Here is an 18,560-nt window from a genome sequence, read left to right on the forward strand (position 1 = left end):
ATGTGAGTCAAATATTTAAAAAAAATATTATATTGATGCCTATTGGTAGATGTTTATGTATTTGGTCCCAAATCCAGTGTTCAATTTTGCTTTCTGTAATGACAAGATATCAACACAATTAATCACCAAATACAAGTAACTCACACTATTTAATTTGAGCAAAAAATGTGTAATTCTTCATTTGATTAATTATTTTCCCCAAAAATTATTGCAATTTCAAAATGATTGACCATTATCATCAAATGCTTTTTATACAACTGGGCCTTGTGTCCAGCCACTAGAAATTGGCACTCACTCCATTGCAACACTTTGTTTATGTGGGGATGAAATCTCATAAACCAGAATTTAGAGACTTAGAGTCCCACTGAATCAGATGGATTGAATCCTGGCCCTGATAGAGATGCTATGAGCAATAACTTCTTTGTCTGCTCGACTGTACCTGTTATGACATCTCCATATGCAACTTCTACAGTTCCTCCTTCTCGCAAGATGGAAACCTCACAAATATTCTGTCAACAGTGCTCTTTCTAGGACCAGCATCTCATCACCATTTGCAGTGGTGGATGAATTGGGACAGATTTATAAATGGAATCGGCATGCATGCACGTGAATCCCACTCCTATCTGTTCGCTGAAGCATCAGATTCTGGTTAAGGCACTTATTTAGAACTAAAAGGTATAATTCTGCAGGGGCATTTAACCCCATCTGAATCATCTCTCTACATAAACCACATAGAAATGAAAGCTGTATACCTAGCATTGCAAAGGTACCTCAAGAGTTTTTTGTTTCTCTTCGAGAAAAAAAAATGTTCTGTATCCACTATCAAGGGCTATAGAGCTGCCATTTCTTACACATAAATTCTCACAAGGCACAGTAATTGGTTCGGATTTACACCTTGCCAGTCAGATCTGAGCTGCAGAGACCCATCTTGTGTTCTCTTACACCTGGATGGAATCTTTCTTGTGTTTTATGGTCATCAACCAAAATCCCCTATGAACCGTTGAGTGATGCTTCTTTTCAGGACCTCACTGTCCAGACTGTGTTTCTACCTGCCCTCGCCTCAGTGCAACGACAAAGTGATACTCATTCCTTATCTAGTGACACTGGCTCCCTCCATTTTAATGGGAATTATGATTCAATTTCCCTTTGTTGACTGTGATTTTCAGTTACCTTTCATAGCTCAACTACCAATAGAAAGCCCCAGTCTCATTCAGATCTGTGCTTTGGATGATACAAATAGGCTTTTATATCCCATGAGGGCACTCCATTTCTATCTTAAGGAAACCAAAGGAAAAAGAACAGGTAGGAAGCATCTTATCCTCCCTCTCAAGGACTCTGTAGACATTTCAGCTAACACTATTTCATGATTGATTTGTCGCCCAGTCAAAAGAACATACCATTCTCTTGCTGATACAGACCTTTCCTCTATGAAACTTGAAGCCTGTGAGATTCGAGCCATTGCTACCTTATGGGCCAACTTTAATCTCTGCCTTGGAAAACATCATGAAGGCAGCATTATGGTGTTCCCATGCTACCTTTTCCTCCTTTTACCTCTGCTCATTAATGCAACAAAGTTCCGGAATCTTTTCTCTGGGTCCCATTGGTATGGCACAGTATCAGGCCCCGAGAACTACCAACCTTCCTTAACATGGACCTCACCACCAATGGTGAGTATTTTCCATTTTCTGTTTTTGATCAGCCATCCTTCCTTACTGAAAAATTCAGCTAAACATTATCCATGGATAATATATTGCTACTATTAAAATGTAGTTTTTTTTGGGGAGGGGTAAGCTAATTATAATTATGTAATACTTACCCATGGTTATTGTCAAATGCCCTCCTCCCACCCCACTCTGATGTCCTGATGTAGTAGCCATCTGTGAAAAAGATGAGTTATCTGTGCTTGTTTTCCACATAACATACCAGTGACAAGCGAGCTGTACAAGGAACTGCGTCATACTGATAATTCTTTACTCTAAGGGAGGATGCATGCACATCAAAATGGACAGTACATTCTTTCCGCATGAAAAGAAAGCTAAACAATAGCTATGGGTAAGTATTGCATAATTACAATTAATTTTACACACCACCCCAAAAAGTACATATTAATTAAAATTCCTTATCTCTAACCCTTACTAAAATGAGCAGGGTGGGTGAGCAGGCAGTTATGTAGCTGGGCTTGATACTGTAAGTAACACTGGTTTTGGTTTTTGTGTAGATTTTAGCCTGAGTTTAAAACAAGTTGTGGGGCCCTTACTTGGTGTTTGTGTGTCCTTTGAACCTGATTGTAACACAGTCATAGACCAGCAAGCTTTTGGGATGTCTGTTGTCAGTCTGTTAATGTAAGTTTGTTGTCAACATATATTACTTCTAAACCACTAGGTATATTACCATGAAACGTTATGCATACATTCATCCCTAGACCTGCTTCTGCTTTATTGGACACTGCTAAGAAACACTTAACAATTAAAGATGTCTTGTTTAGTAAAATGTGTGTCAGTAAAATATGTTTTTAGTTTATCATAATTTGTTTCAATGTAATTATCCTAAATTTGACCTGTTCTCTTCAGTTCAAATGTGAAATAAGTTGAGTCAGTCATTGCCGGCCATTGGTTCTTTGAGAACCTAATTAAGTACTTACTCAGTGGCTAAGCTAGCTGTATTTTAACAACTTTTGAGAACTTAAATGACTTTCAAAATGATGACACAAGTGAATTTAACAGATCATCTGCAACCCATTAAGTACATTCACTGTGCCAACATTGCAGTAATGCCATTTATGTTATCTTCTGTCATGTCAGATCATGTTACCTATGTTATAATATCTTCTGTCATGTCAGATCTTGTTACCTATGTTATAATATCTTCTGTCATGTCAGATCATGTTACTTATGTTATTATATCTTCTGTCATATCAGATCTTGTTACCTATGTTATTATATCTTCTGTCATGTCAGATCATGTTACCTATATTATAATATCTTCTGTCATGTCAGATCATGTTACTATGTTATAATGTCTTGATTCATTATGAAAATTCAGTTTTACTCAGTATTATTTAAGGACTGCATAGATTGAAGCCATATTTAGTTTGACATGATTGTTAGTTAATTTTGATTTATGTTAGAATTTTACTTTTTTACAGACCCTTTTAGAAGATGACCACAAATTCTATATCTCTATAAATTTTTAAGTAAAACATAGATTGAAACAAAGTTTAGTATTGAATTTCTATTAGAAGAATTTAGGTAAAGTTTGATCTGTTGCATTGTGAATAAAACATCTTTTTCTTACAAATAAGATTTAATTAACTTTGTTATACAAGTTTTAATACTATCTTTTTTTCACAGGTTCATAATCTGACCTACTTTGTTGTGATATTGTTGGTGTTCATTGTGGCTTATGCCATTGCTTCCTATGCCATATTGTACCCAAATAGCAAGCTTAACCTTGACACTTTGGTAGCTATATTCCGGCGACCATACTGGAATATTTATGGAGAGCTCATGTTGGATGAAGTTGAAGGTATATCTCTGTCTCTGACATATATGAGGCATCTATCTATCCAACCATCTATCTATCCAACAGTCTATCTTGCCAACCCTTATGATTCTACCATAAGGTGTACTGAACCAGTGGGAACTTTTGCAACAGTAACAATGAATGTAAAAACAGAATTTGTTGTTGTCAGATCCAGATATTGGCTTTAAGTGACAGTCTTAAGAGAACTTGGCTATAGTACAAGTCACATGGATCATGTAGGCATTCAGTACAGACTATTTCAGTAATGGGTGACAAGAATTCACTTTATTTGGATTAGTATACATCCTTATTTCTTTGGAAGGTCATTATTTAGATGCCCTGAGAGGTGCGTGTGGGAAAATCAGTGTTGAAGTAGGTAGACATTTTTGGAAGAAATGAACCTAATGGTGTGATTCAGTACAATTAATATTGAATGTCATGTGCTGTGATGTCCCAATGAAAGCAACGAATATTGATAAACAAATTCGTACTACCCTCGATTGTGACGACTAATTCCATTCAACACGCTCTTATTTTGACCCAAGTTTAGTACGTGGCTACCATTGAAAAGGTCCATAGCGATGAAAGTTTCTTGGTGAAAGTTAAGATGCAAAGCATTCAGTTATCGGGATTGAATAGACTTTGGTTAAATAAATTCAGTGTTAAATTTTAAAAGAACAGTTAAAATGAGTAACTGTAGATGTGCATACATTACCCATTTGACTTGTACTATACCTTTATACAGGGTACCTAAAATGCATTAATGTAGCAAAAAAATTTACATGGCTAACTCAAAAGCTACAATCTACCCATGTGATCAAGTTTCAGCTTTTATGTTTTAGAAATGTCTAGAAATGTCATACAATACACAAAAAATATGTTTATGATGATGGGGACGCTCAGCCCTTTTGAAGATCCAAACAGGTAAGTATTAAAATAATACTGAGATACCTGGACATGCTAGAAATAAAACAGGGACAGGTGAGGAGAATAATAATGTTATATTCTGTAAACTTTAGTATTTTTAAAAATTGCAAATACAAAAGGTCATGAAACTCCATGCCGATTAAAACTGCATTTTCTGAAATTGGTCAAGTATCTGTAACATACATTTTAGTTGAACATTATGTTGTCTTTGTTGCATCAGACCACACTTCTAAACTTTTGAAATGCATTTTTGCCAAGTCAACAATAGCAGTATATATTTTGTTTTATCTTACTGAAAATTGCTCTTGAGGAAAAATATTGACTGCCTTATGAAAGTTTTATAATTGTCAAGTCTCTATATCAGACTATCTATTTAAGATCCACAAATTATTTGCCTGTTTGTATCTCAAAAAATTGCTGAAAATATTATGTCACAAAATCGTTACAAGTGTTAAAATGTTTGCAGATTAAATATTCGTGGCAGTAACAGTTATCATTTATATATGTGTAATACAAATATGCAATATTTGTTTTTCAATTTGCACAAATATGATCACATTAAAAACATGAATAAAACAATCTCCTTCATCTTTCAAGGTTATGATAATTGTACAAAGAATGAAACATTGGTTGATGATGAGAAATATCATCGCTGTCCAACAGTATCTGGAAAATATTTTGTACCAGTCCTGATGGGAGTGTACTTTTTGATGTGTAACATCTTGCTGCTGAATCTGCTGATTGCTATGTTCAGGTATGTTAAATTTAATGTATACAGACTACACAAAGCAAGGATAACTTGCTTGTGTATTTCTGCGAAATTATGCTGATTGTTATTGTTAATGTATTTGGGTGACTGTGGGTGGAGAATATGCCATAACTAGATGACTGTTCTTATTGGATAATCCTGGACCATAGGGTTGTTTGAGTAGGAATCTTTACAAATACATGTACAAGGGAGGGGGATATATGTCATAACTAAGTGTTACTTGGATATTAAGTGCTTCTTGTCAAGATTTTACAGTATTTATATGTCCATGAAAATCAGCTTTTCTTGTCCATTTCCAGCTACACATTCCAGATGGTACAGGAAAACACTGACATGCATTGGTACTTTCAGCGATACAGCCTGATTCATGAATATTACAGTCGACCATTTTTGCCTCCTCCCCTTATCCTTATTGTACATGTCTTCCAGCTTATCAGACTGATTGTGCGAAAATGTCGTCACTATTGTAGAAAAGATTCTCCTCCTCCAAGAAGAAATGCCTTTTGTAAGTTTATCCATGTTTAGTTCTCAAGAAATAGCTATTTGCCATAAAATTCCAGGATATCTTTGATTTACGTATGATTCGTTTATTGTAATAATAAAATACAATGCTGTAGAATTGGATATATTTGTGGGGATACAGTTTTGTGGTTTGGGAGTGAATGGATGATTTGGAGAGGAAAAAGTTTAATGAAGTAATACTATTTAATTTTGTGAATATCCCTTATTAAAAATATAAAAATTCTCCACAATATTTCAAATTTTACAGTAATATTTACATTTACAAGTTAGAAGATTCTGGAATAATTATATTAATACAGTCCTGTCTAATTATATCAGCATTTCCTTTGTCGACAAACCACTTATGTCGACAAGAAATCAAAGTCCCATGCCCATGGTCCTTAGAAAAAATACAAAATTTGTAATGGTTATGTCTATGTTGAGATTAAAAAAATAATTGTTGATATTGACTGAAGCCCTTGGTCCCAACTTGAAAAAAAATCCTTTGTTTTCAAATCAATAATGATGACAAGCTGTTAGTTCTAACCCATCCTTAGTTCTACAAGGCATTTATTTGGTTCTCCAAGGTTGGTTTATTATGAGCACAGCAGCAATATATGCACCTATTTTCAAAGCAAGCTGTCTACAGTCTGCAATAGAAACAATGCACCCTTCATCAAAGGAAGTCATCACCAAACTTGAATAAAAGCAATGGATTATGCTATAGATGATAATCTCAGTTATATATATTATTTTGCATGCAATATGTGTGCTTTGCAAGTTTTAGTTATGCTTAATTAACACTTTTATAACAATGTCTTTAAATCTTTTATTACTCACTGCCTGGTTCCTTGCACGCATGTGTAAACATGTATAAAGAATATATATATATATATATATATATATATATATATATATATATATATATATATATATATATACATACTATGTACACTGTATCAATGAGATACTGACCTGCCAACCCTAATGAAAAGATTGATGAATCCCAATTTATGGACCTATCTCCCGATCCCCTGATTTAAAAACAAAGTCCCGATTTTTCAGCTCCCTGAGGAAAACAGAAGGTATATTTTTTTTACAAAAACATCATTTTCCATTTCCCTGTTTCTTTTTCTTTTTTTCTGTGTCTGGTATGTTTCTTAGTACTTTACCATATCCAGCTTGATTTCTGGTTCTCATCTGCCAATACAAAAAGTTTGTCTCAAAGTGTGGTCCTCTTTATCCAGCACCATCAGTAAATCTCAGCATTATAATGGATAAGTTTCTCAGCATGAAGTGAAAAAGAAAAAAAGGAAGTAACATGACTTTTCACCTGTCAAGAAAAAGAAATGGGATCAAAAATATAGGAGTGATTGGGAGAAGTAGTTTGCTTTGTTTCATCCATCAACTCATTAGGCCTATCATGCAATCTGCCACTGATGTATGGCTCTTTCCTCATTCAATTCTGTGTCAAAATTGTAGATTTGATAAAGCTGAAACTCTCTGTGAAGAACATCAGTGTTAATTCCTTTGATTCGGTTGGAGAAAAAGGCCAGGACTTTAAACGATAATACAGATTGTTTAGACACATCTGCAATGCTTGCATAAATAAGTAAGTAAGTCATCCTTTAGTGGGTTGCTCTCGGGGAAAAATAGGATGGATCTGCCCAGCTGTTGTTTCCAACCCTTGGGAGAGTAATGCTATCGATACTTTCAATATCGCACAGCAACACCAATGCTGAGAGCATTCTCAGTGGTCAGAAAAAAACAAAACCAGCCATAAAGCCAACCTGTCTGCATCAGCCCCAGAAGCTATTCTTGTTAGCAAATTTGATACCCAAGGAGAAATAAATGATGAACTTTTGCAGGAATGCAAATCTGCAAAATGCAATGGACTGAAATAACAAAAGTAAATATCTTTATCATGATCTATGCACCTTACTCTTGTACCTCCTGATTTTTACCCTGCCTCCTGATTGTTAATGGTGATTTGGGGGCAAATTCCTGACTTTGAATTTTTTCAATGTTCGCAGGTCTGGATATACCATGAGATGTATAGATGTTTCACTAAAAGGAAACAAGGCTTGCTGAGTTTCCTTTTAATGAAAAACATTAATGAGTGATATATTATTGATAACGCATACATACTATACATATATTTTATTTATATCACATACATACACACATATTTACCACTGAACAGAGTTAAGATTTACTGCAGGCAACTGTGTATTAACTGAGTGAATTAACTGCGCACATCCATTTTGAGAACGTCTGCTACAAAATATAGTTTTGTGCCTTTTGTGGCTATTCATGATTACCTTTGTTTATTGATAAGTTGATTGTTTTTATTTTTGAGTTTCTATTTTTATTCCCACTGAATAAATCAGTATAAGACACGCTTATGTTTAAACATGAAAGATACATGTAGTTTTAATAAACAAGGTAGTGCACTACAAACACTAAGCCATTTGCATACCAGAGCTTCAAAATAAGTGTGGCATAGACATTTAAGTTAAATGATGAACCAACAAGAGGTAATTAAAATATTTAATATATATTTACAGTTGATCTAAGTCATTATTTAATTAACATTACTACCAACGATAAATGTGTTCTCTCTCTCTCTCTCTCTCTCACTTTGGTAGGTCTGACTTTACATTTACCATCATTCATAGTTCCAGAGACATCATCTTATGACACAAGGTATAATCCAAGTATCTTTTCATTGAGTTTTGCCCGAATGTCACTACACTAGTCCAGAGAGAAAAAGAGACGAGGGCGGCCCTCTGACATTTTTATATTTAATTAATAATAATAGATTTTTAGAACATTATAATAGGTTGAATAAACAACATCAACAATAAAGCATTCAATACATTACAGTATGAGTGCCTTATAATCAAGAAATTTACCATATATTGTCGACTGGCTATTGCAGCTTTGTATCATTGATTATATAAACACTGTAGATAAATCCCAAGGAAAGTGTACACATACATGATTATGACCAACCATATTATTGTAGGCTACTTGGTGTAAGCTCACTTTCAAGGTTTTCATCAAGCCCAAATTATCTTTCTCTATCTTTCCAGATTTCTTCGTATTTTGTCCCTTATGCATGAGGGAATGGGGAACGGAAAGCAGAAAAGAGTGTGATGAAATTTGTGTACCATATTAAAAAGTTCATTAGAGAATGGGGAATATTAATACTTTTTATCATTATTTTCATACGTCACTAATGATTAATAAGTGGAAATTCATCACTGATCTGTAGACCTATAATCAGGAGCATACACTTTCAAGAAAATATATGCGTATAATTGTGCTGTGGGCAGATCACAATTTGATATACCATTAGTATTAGTATATCAAATTGCTTTATACCAACACTTTAAAAGCCATGTTATTTTTAATGTGTATAAATATATTTATATATGAAATTGTAAAGCAAATCTTTCTTTGGTCACTGGAAAATTGAATACATCACTCGCCAACACTGGATCAGCATTGTTTTTATATCTGTAGAAATATATTAAATAAAATATGTGCACTTATTTTTACCTTTATTGTAATATTCTACCATTAATTTGTAGTGAAACATTTTGCCAATGCACGTGAACTACGTCAGTGGGAAGATGTTATTGCTGATTCATTTCATCATAAAAGGGAGATAACAGAACAAGATAGTAATGACAACAGACTAAGAACAACGGCTTCACGGTAAATTTGGAATGTTTTGTTGTTGTCAAATCTCAGTCCTGAGTTGTCGGATGATAAAGACATATTACACAACTTTGACATGCATTACAGTCATTAGATATCATCATAGAAATTTGGCAGCAATTAATGTAAATGTCTGGATTGTGTCATTTTCCATACACCATACTTTTAAAACTTTGGAACGATTTTCATTAGCAAATAGCATACCTACACAATTACATTTTGTATAGCTGACAGAGGTCTTGGAAACGCTAAATCATGCGTATTTGGATGCCAAAATTCAGTCTCACTCTGATGGACAAACAAGAGATATGTCTTTGTTATAAAGAAAGTAGAAATTGAACTCAATGGCAACCAATAGTTCTTCTAATGTTCATAGTTTTTGGGGAGGGCCAGGGGTCACGCTACCAGGTGAAGTGGGTGACTAAGTTGTCTAAAAAATATAAACTTCACCTTCTTCTGTTAGGAAAGCAAAAATGTCTTCACCCTTTTTTTTAAAGAGGTATTTTGTATTTCCATACTTTTTTAGATGCCACTTTTGCCTAGTTAGTTTTAGTGTTGTAGTGAAATGAATTCAACAAGGCATCAGTAGCTAGGCCTAGTTTTGATATCAGTTATGTTGACAAACAAACTCTTGCCCATTCACAAGCATGTGTTTTGATAGCTGATTGACCATTAACCCTTTCCTTTGTAAGGTAGCAACTATTGCTGCCCAATTTCTGCATGCTATCCTTTGATGATAAAAACATGCACACTTGTGTTTCAAAACTTAACAATAGTGTGTAAATAGCATTTTGTGTTTTAAGATCAGAATTGGTGATCTGGATTTATATTATCTGCCTCATGTACACTATATCCTCATAAAATTAGTTTGAAACTACAAGTGATCCAGTAGCCTAACAGGAAATAATGGTAGACATCGCTAAGTCTAGGATGTACCTATTTCTACAATGTAAGACACATAACCCAATATTTTTGTTCTGGGGTGATAACACTATACAAGAACAACATGTGATATGTCTTGCATTGTAGGACTAGGATGTACCAGTTTATTACATTGTCTGTTTTCGTAACTCATTGGGCAAATATATTCAGAAAAATACACAATTCATTGAAAGCAAAGCCTAGGTATTATTTTACTAAAGATTTAACTTTAAAATGCAAATTATGTATTTCAGAAACATATGGGACAATGCTATGTTGTGGAATTCGTGAGATGCATTGTCAGGTCTAAGTTGTTTTATGACTTGACAAGTATTTGTGAAAATGCGGAAAAAAGCAGCAAAGCAGATACTATTTAACCATTGCCTAATATTACTACAAGTACGTAGACAAATAAATAAACCATACATTTGCATTCCTGTCAGTGGACTGTTATAATGAAGCTATATTATAGTGATTACATAATGAAAACCTCTCCTTCTAAAAATAGATGCACTCATATCTGTGTTGATTCTGTAGAAAAGAAGGGTTTAGTTCATATTCTGACTATAAAGGAGACATGTCTGTAATTTTTTGCATTTTAGTGTGTTATGTATGAATAGTTACAGTAATGTTTTATCTGCAATGAAGAAATGAGGACAAACAGTATGAACTGAAGACGTGTGTGTTTTTGCCCTCATGTACATGGTACAGTGTTTGTTTCAAACACATTTAAAAACCATTGAAAGTGCTATTATGTGATCTTTTAGAAAGTATAAATAAATAAAAGAATTTTAAAAAATTAATTAAGAGTAGTTCATTAAGCATTTTTACTAACTTGAAATTACAGTAATATAATCTGATTACTGAGTTAAAATTTATTACAATGTAGTTTCTGTTTTGCTTAATACATATTGCATTTCTTGCTTCTAGTCCACTTCTTCCTGTTGAGCTCTCACTTCCACTTGTTCTGTCCAAAATGATAAGACACTTCTCCCTAAAATTCAAGTCTAGCTTAAACCCTGGAGGGGACTGCAACTTGTGCTGGTGGGATTTCTATTTTTACCAAAATGGGAATCCTAAGACTCCAAATTTTAAAATCCTAGCGAGACCTCTGGGTGAAAAAAAAATAAATCAAGCTGGAACCTAAAGCTTAGTAATTGTTTACCCTTGTTCAGACTTGTTTGAACAGATGAATATTAGACCATAAACTAAGGAATATTGTATGCATACTCCAAACCAGATGTGTGAATAGGTGAATATTAGACCAATAACTAAGGAATGTTGTACCCATACTCAAAACCAGTAATTGGAAGAGATGAAAATTAGACCATAAACTAAGGAATGATGTACCCATATTCAAAACCATTATTTGAATAGATGAATATTACACCATAAACTTAGAATGTTGTACCCATACTCAAAACCATTCATTGGAATAGATGAAGTTTATGCCATAAACTTAGAAATGTTATACCCATACTCAAAACCATTATTTGAATAGATGAATATTACACCATAAACTTAGGAATGCTGTACCCATACTCAAAACCGTTCATTTGAATAGATGAATATTACACCATAAACTTAGGAATGCTGTACCCATACTCAAAACCGTTCATTTGAATAGATTAATATTACACCATAAACTTAGAACTGCTGTACCCATACTCAAAACCGTTCATTTGAATAGATTAATATTATACCATAAACTTAGGACTGCTGTACCCATACCCAAAACCATTCATTTGAATAGATTAATATTACACCATAAACGTAGGACTGCTGTACCCATACTCAAAAACATTCATTGGAATAGATGAAGTTTACACCATAAACTTAGGAAAGTTGTACCCATACTCAAAACCATTCATTTGAATAGATTAATATTACACCATAAACTTAGGAATGTAGTACCCATACTCAAAAACAGGTGCTTGAATAGATGAATATTAGAGCATAAAGCTTTTTTGATTGGCCACATTATCTCCTAGATTAAGTGAAGGTTTTTTAAATAAACATTAATAAAGACACAGTTGATGTGCTCAGCAACTTGTGATTACTTAGTGTGTTATGAGACTTGATATGGACAATTCTCATTCTCAGTAAAGTGAATTAACTTGTGTGTGATGATTAGGAAAAATAGTTACAGCCTAGTTCAAGAGCCTGGTAACACAGCATCAGATGATGACAGTATCATTTTCATGGATTGGTGATTTGAAGGTAAATTTCTGGCTCATTCTTGGGTAGAAAATTGGTAGGTGTACAATAAAATAATTTTCTGGCCAAAATATTTGGGAAAATTGAACATTTTCATCAGAACATGAATTGTCCATACAGAGAGAAAAGTAATTATTGTTTAGTTTCTGGATATTCAAGTCATTGATGGTGTATCACATTATTAAAAAAATACTTAATAAGATCACATTACAGTTTCACTGAGCAATGCAGTCATTTTATTTTTGTACCATATAAAGTCTCAGACTTTATTAGACATGAAATATTTGTACTCATACATTAATGAAGTATGCCACCCACTGGAAACAGCTCCTAGCATATTACATTATTCACTGATATTATATCAGGTTATATTTGTGGAATTTAAAGTAAAATACTATTCTTGCTTAAGATATCATCTACCTTGCCTCCACTAAACTTAAGACCTATTGTTTGTTGCAGGACATGGCTAATAACAGGCATTTTGAAATGAAAGATCCATATCAAATAATTTTAATATGATGATGGTGTTAATGGCACCATTATCAATGGCACTATAGTGGCTATTTGTGTCACATACCTAAGGCTGGTTTACTGTCTGTTATTTACCTTACAAATCTAACAAATCCAGTAACCAGACTCAACTTTTCTTCCTTATTGTTATGTGCATCTATCTGCTTTCCTCCTGCTAAAGTATGTGTATCATTTGTGAACAAGAAAGGATAATATTAAGGTATTTATTGCTCATGTCCAATTTTTATGATAGTTATTAACAGCAATGCTGAAACATATATTGTGTAAAACATCATGATCAGGGCTGTTCCAGTAAAACATATATCCCCCCCGGGGACAGCACTTCAAAAAAACATCTGTAGGAGGATGTGTTTCGAACTATTTTGATTCTGACAGTGGAAGGTTGGTTAGGAAAATCACTTCTGTTGTGGGTTGTGCTAACAAAATGAGAAATCGCTGGTGGGGTTGTCAGAAAGAAGATAATATAAAAAAACGAATATATATTTAAAATTACATCTACCCTCTCCTAGCGGTCTAACGTGAATAAAACATTGGGTCAGAAAATGATGCCAGTACACGCGAGTGCACGTAATTTGTACGAATTTGCGTACTTTTAAAGCAGTGGTACGCGTTCGGCAAATTACGTCAACGCCATGGATATAAAAAAAAAATGTTCATTGCGCAGTATGCAATTTTTATTAAACTTTAAAATTTAACTTTAAAAGTGCATTTCGCGACATAATTCACGCTGCCGCAACTGTCTCACATTGCCTGATGCGACATCCAGATATTTGGATACTTCGGTTCGACATGAATGGCTGTTAAACTAAATTTGATTCGTTCTTTGGCCCAGGAACAAGCATTTTATGGAGTTTTAGCCTTTTTTTCATCGTGGAAGTTTTACAAATGCGTGTTTCCAAAAAGGGCCACACAGGAAACCAAAATGGTTGAATCACAACACGGTATGTCTTCAGACGAAGTTTTCGTCGGCAAATACTGGCTGGTGATAGTTATGATGACAATAAATTTCATGTATATCGGTCTGTTGGACATTGGGAAAATGTCACTGGAAATACCAGTGTGTGATTTTGAGCCTAAAATTGATGTTGAGTGCGAGTCCGATGTACGTGTTGGATGGACAATATACCGGTTACATTTATTAAATATACCCATGTCTAAACAAGCAGACTATGGGAATGTTGAACTTAAAACCCTAATACAGCATTATGGAAGAGAAAAATCTGGCATAAGAGGCAGCAAAACACTGATTCAAGGAAGTGAATCTTTGGCAGGGTTCATGTTAGTGAAAACTGACAGAGATCTCAGAAATGCTTATAATCACGCGTATTTGGATGCCAATTTTTTTTTATTTAAGTGGGCGGTAAAATTCAAGGACTTGCCAGTCCTGCTTCAGTTACCTGTATAGTTTGAAAATGTGTTGATCAGTTAGCTGTGATGATATTTACAATGACAGAATTTAGTGGTTGAAAGCCCCCACCCCCCGGTCGTCACCATTATAAGAGTACATCAAAAGAACATGCTGCAATAGCTAAGCGGCGAGATCAAAGGCTTTGAATGGCAGCTGGGTTGGAAAATATACTGATATTTACAGTGCTTGAATTCAAAGGCAGAAATACCAAGAGATGTACATGTGGTCATTTATAACAGTACATAAAATAAAGAAACAACTTTAGCTTTAATTCTTGTGTTCATTTCTGAGTGTACCTGTATAGTGGGAAAATGTGTTGGTCAGTTAGCTGTGATGATATTTACAATGACATAATTTAGTGGTTGAAAGCCCCACCCCCACCCCCCGTCACCATTATAAGAGTACATCAAAAGAACATGCTGCAATAGCTAAGCGGCGAGATCAAAGGCTTTGACTGGCAGCTGGGTGGGAAAATCTACTGATATTTACAGTGCTTGAATTCAGAGGCAGAAATACCCAGAGATGTACATGTGGTCATTTATAACAGTACATCAAATAAACAACTTTATCTTTCATTCTTATGTTCATTTCTGAGTGTAACGGAATAAGCAGTGCACGTGACCTCGGAATCATGACATGTTGAGACATAGACTTCAATGAGTATTTTGGGGTTCAACGGCAAACTGACAAAGATTGTAGGATTGAGGAGAGAACTAAAGTTGCTAGAACCGATAGTTTGAAAGGGACATTAGCCAGGTGTAAGAAAGTGTGTGATTCCTAGCTTAGTCCTTTGAATAAGACCTTCCTTGGATCGAAAAAATTCAGACTCACTCTGATGGACAACCAAGAGCTATGTCAGTGTTCTAAAGAATGTAGAAATTAAACTCTAAACCAAACTGGGAGCCATGGACTCTTAGTTTTAAAATCCTAACGAGACCTCTGGTTCAAAACTTTTCTTTTTGGGACAGAGATATCCAAGAGAGAATACCCATGGCGCCATACATGTGAGATGTTGAAAATTGCACAATCATAAAGAACAGTAACTTGTTCAAGCTAGTTATGCATATGCGTTTCAGACAGCAGGCAATGAAAGGAGTTCACAGCACAGAATACTATTTGTACACCGAAGAGGAGGATCATATTAAATTCAGAAACAATTGACAGATTTATGTTCATAGGGAACATCAGAGAATCCCCATACAACATAATTTTGTGTAGATTTCAAGTTGGCAGAACCACTGAGCAACAAAAGAAGAGAAACACAAACTTTTGTATCATGCAGATGTATGACCAAATGATGTACATGCTCTCTATGTGCAAAAATTAAATGACATTAAACATAAGAGACTGACTGATCTGTGTAAACTCAAAGCAAGATGGATACAAATTTGTCCTGTTTGTGTTCGTTCTTCCTATGTATATTTTGATCATGGTGGTATTTTCTGCAGACCTTTTGGGACTTATTTCCAAGCCATCATCTGGTATTTGTATTGCAAAATGGATAACTAAAAATGTATATTATCTAGTACAATACATTTTTAAGCAGTATCATTAACTGATGATGAAATTGATGAAAAAATACTTGATGTCCTTTACTACACTACTAATCTGTTCGTCATGATTCTTTTTTTTTTTACCATCTCCTTTAGTCTTACTGGTACCAGTGCTTTTAATAAAATTGTAACTTCTATTTTCTTGGATTCTAAATATTTGTAATGATGTGTTATTGTCAAAAGGTAAAATGTGCTTAGTGTTGTAAAATCTAAAACTATTAATCAGCAAGGGACTAAAGTAAAAAGTGGACAGAAATTACTGCCATATTACAATGCTGTTAGAAACAACAGAATAATTGTACAAGATGTATTTTGCACAAAGTTGTAGAACTAGTGCTTGTATTGTCACCACATATTCTACTTAAATAATTATATTGTTATTTCTGTATATTCCTATCAGTATTTTCCCAGTGGTAGTAATTTTCTGACATGATGTTCATTTCTTGTGCAATTTTTACACATCAAGAATTCTCACCGTATCATTAAAAAACAATGTAATCTGCACCAAATTGAGTTGTTTGAGAAGAAATTAATTTTTTTTAACCCCAAAATCACTGAAGCTATGAGTTCTTGCATTAAAGTCTCACATTAAATAACATTTGAAGTAGCCACAATAGTAGTTTAGTATGCAACTGCACCAATTTCACCTTTGGTGTATCCAAAACTTGAATGTGATGGAGGAACATTATGAGCTCCAAAATAAATACATCAAGTTTAGAACCTGTTCATTGACTATGAATCAAGGATCCGAGTCCAACTAAATTGCTAGAAATTTTTTAATTCTTTTGACATCATAATTAGCTGTCAAATATGGAGTAAGCCTATAGCCTTTATGCCATCCCAACCAAGACCCCACCACAACCACGTGACCATGCCCAGTGACATCACAGTAATAATCGCTATAAAACTAGAGATGACATCTCTTCAAGAATTTTGATTTCAGTAGAGCTGTAACAGAGTGGAACAATAAGAAAGAGTGACAGATATTTAAGTGTTAGGGAGATATTTAACAATGGCTATTCCCACCACCACCACTTCCTCATTGGAGATCACACACGCAGAAAACTTAGAGTACATCCTGAAATCCTGTCAGCATCCCTGCAGAGGAGATAACTTGACTATTAAATTTTATTGGTCTCTGGTTATCCGATGGTATTTCTGTTACTTGAACATTATCTTACAATGTGTCCATTCAGCATGGTCGAAAAAGGCTAACAACCGTTGAGAGTTGTTCAAGGACTCATCACTACAGATGTGAAAGAACGAGAACCATACTAAGAATCAGTGAAGATAAAATAGAGTATATATGTGTTTGACTGTCCCTGATTGGTTGATAATGAAAGTAAGTTTTAGTAAAAGCAATCTTTTGAGAGCTTGTCCTTCTTGTAACTGAAAAAACTGAGGGACATTGTTTTATTAACATAATTTCCATCCCTTTACAGACCCGAGTTTGGATGACTCATTACTGAAATCAGCAGCTGACTCTTTGGTGCAGTATTGAAAGCACACATTTCAAATTTGTATAGATCCAGAAAATGGTGGGGCTGTTATGTTTTTTCTTCTTCACAAAAGCTGTCATCATAGATGTGTCTATACTGATATAAATTTGATCATGAGCACTCAAAATTTAAAGTTACTGAATTTTAATATCGTGGTATTTGCACCAAATTTACAGTGGGAACTGAATTAGTGCAGAGTCCTGAACTCATGAGTTTTGTGCAGAAATATGGAATCCATGCAGAATACATCCAGAAATTTAGAGGTTTTCAATCTTGGATTTAGTCTCCCCATTGTGTTTCACACTGTTATGCATATTCACAGAACATTTGTATAGTAATTAGTTGGAAAAGTGAGAAGTTTAGATACATATCATAAACAAGACAAACAGTATGTGCGGGGGGGGGAGAAGATCATAAGAACAGGCTGGAAATTGAGAAGTATAAAAAAAAACAATGAGTAGAAGTGTGCCTCTTTTTTTTATGTGTGCAACATTATTTTCTTGGCTTCAGTAAGAAATTTCATCAAAAGGAAGACAATAAAGGGTGTACAGTTAACTAAACCAATATGAATTTAGCTACTTAAAAGCTGTACCAAATTGATTTTAACCTTCTGGTCTGTTTCTTTCCATTCTGGTGATATGTCCACTGAATCAGTATGATTGGAAAACATATTTGGCAAATTTAAAAAATTAAAAAACTTTTGGCAGATTATGATTATACCCTACTTCTGTCTGAGAGTGTGAATAATTTTATTTCTTGGTTTGTTGATTGTGGTTGTTGCTGAAAATTCAAATTCATCATTGAAAAACATTGATGCATTCTATTACTTTGTTACAATTATTTATTACAGATGCATATCATCAGATATTGGTGAATATAGCTTGAATAAGTTATAACAGTTCTAGTTGGAACAATGAACATTGTTAAGAGAAAATCTAAGTGAGCTAAAATGTAAACCTTTTGGCAGTGTGTGATGCAGGATTGCT

At 34.2% G+C, this 18,560-nt stretch overlaps 1 protein-coding gene across 1 annotated transcript in view; it reads left to right on the plus strand.

Annotated features, from left to right (window-relative positions):
* Positions 1-18,560, plus strand: part of LOC149791814 (transient receptor potential cation channel subfamily M member-like 2) — a 172,903-nt gene that overhangs the window by 101,920 nt on the left and 52,423 nt on the right. The window contains exons 23-26 of the mRNA XM_089969476.1: positions 3,351-3,525; positions 5,047-5,203; positions 5,518-5,723; positions 9,316-9,442. Coding sequence (XP_089825602.1) covers positions 3,351-3,525; positions 5,047-5,203; positions 5,518-5,723; positions 9,316-9,442 — 665 coding nt within the window. The remainder of the gene's footprint in view (positions 1-3,350; positions 3,526-5,046; positions 5,204-5,517; positions 5,724-9,315; positions 9,443-18,560) is intronic.

Source organism: Sinohyriopsis cumingii, chromosome 9 (assembly GCF_028554795.1).
Source record: "Sinohyriopsis cumingii isolate HCF-2022 chromosome 9, ASM2855479v2, whole genome shotgun sequence".
NCBI lineage: Eukaryota > Metazoa > Mollusca > Bivalvia > Unionida > Unionidae > Sinohyriopsis > Sinohyriopsis cumingii.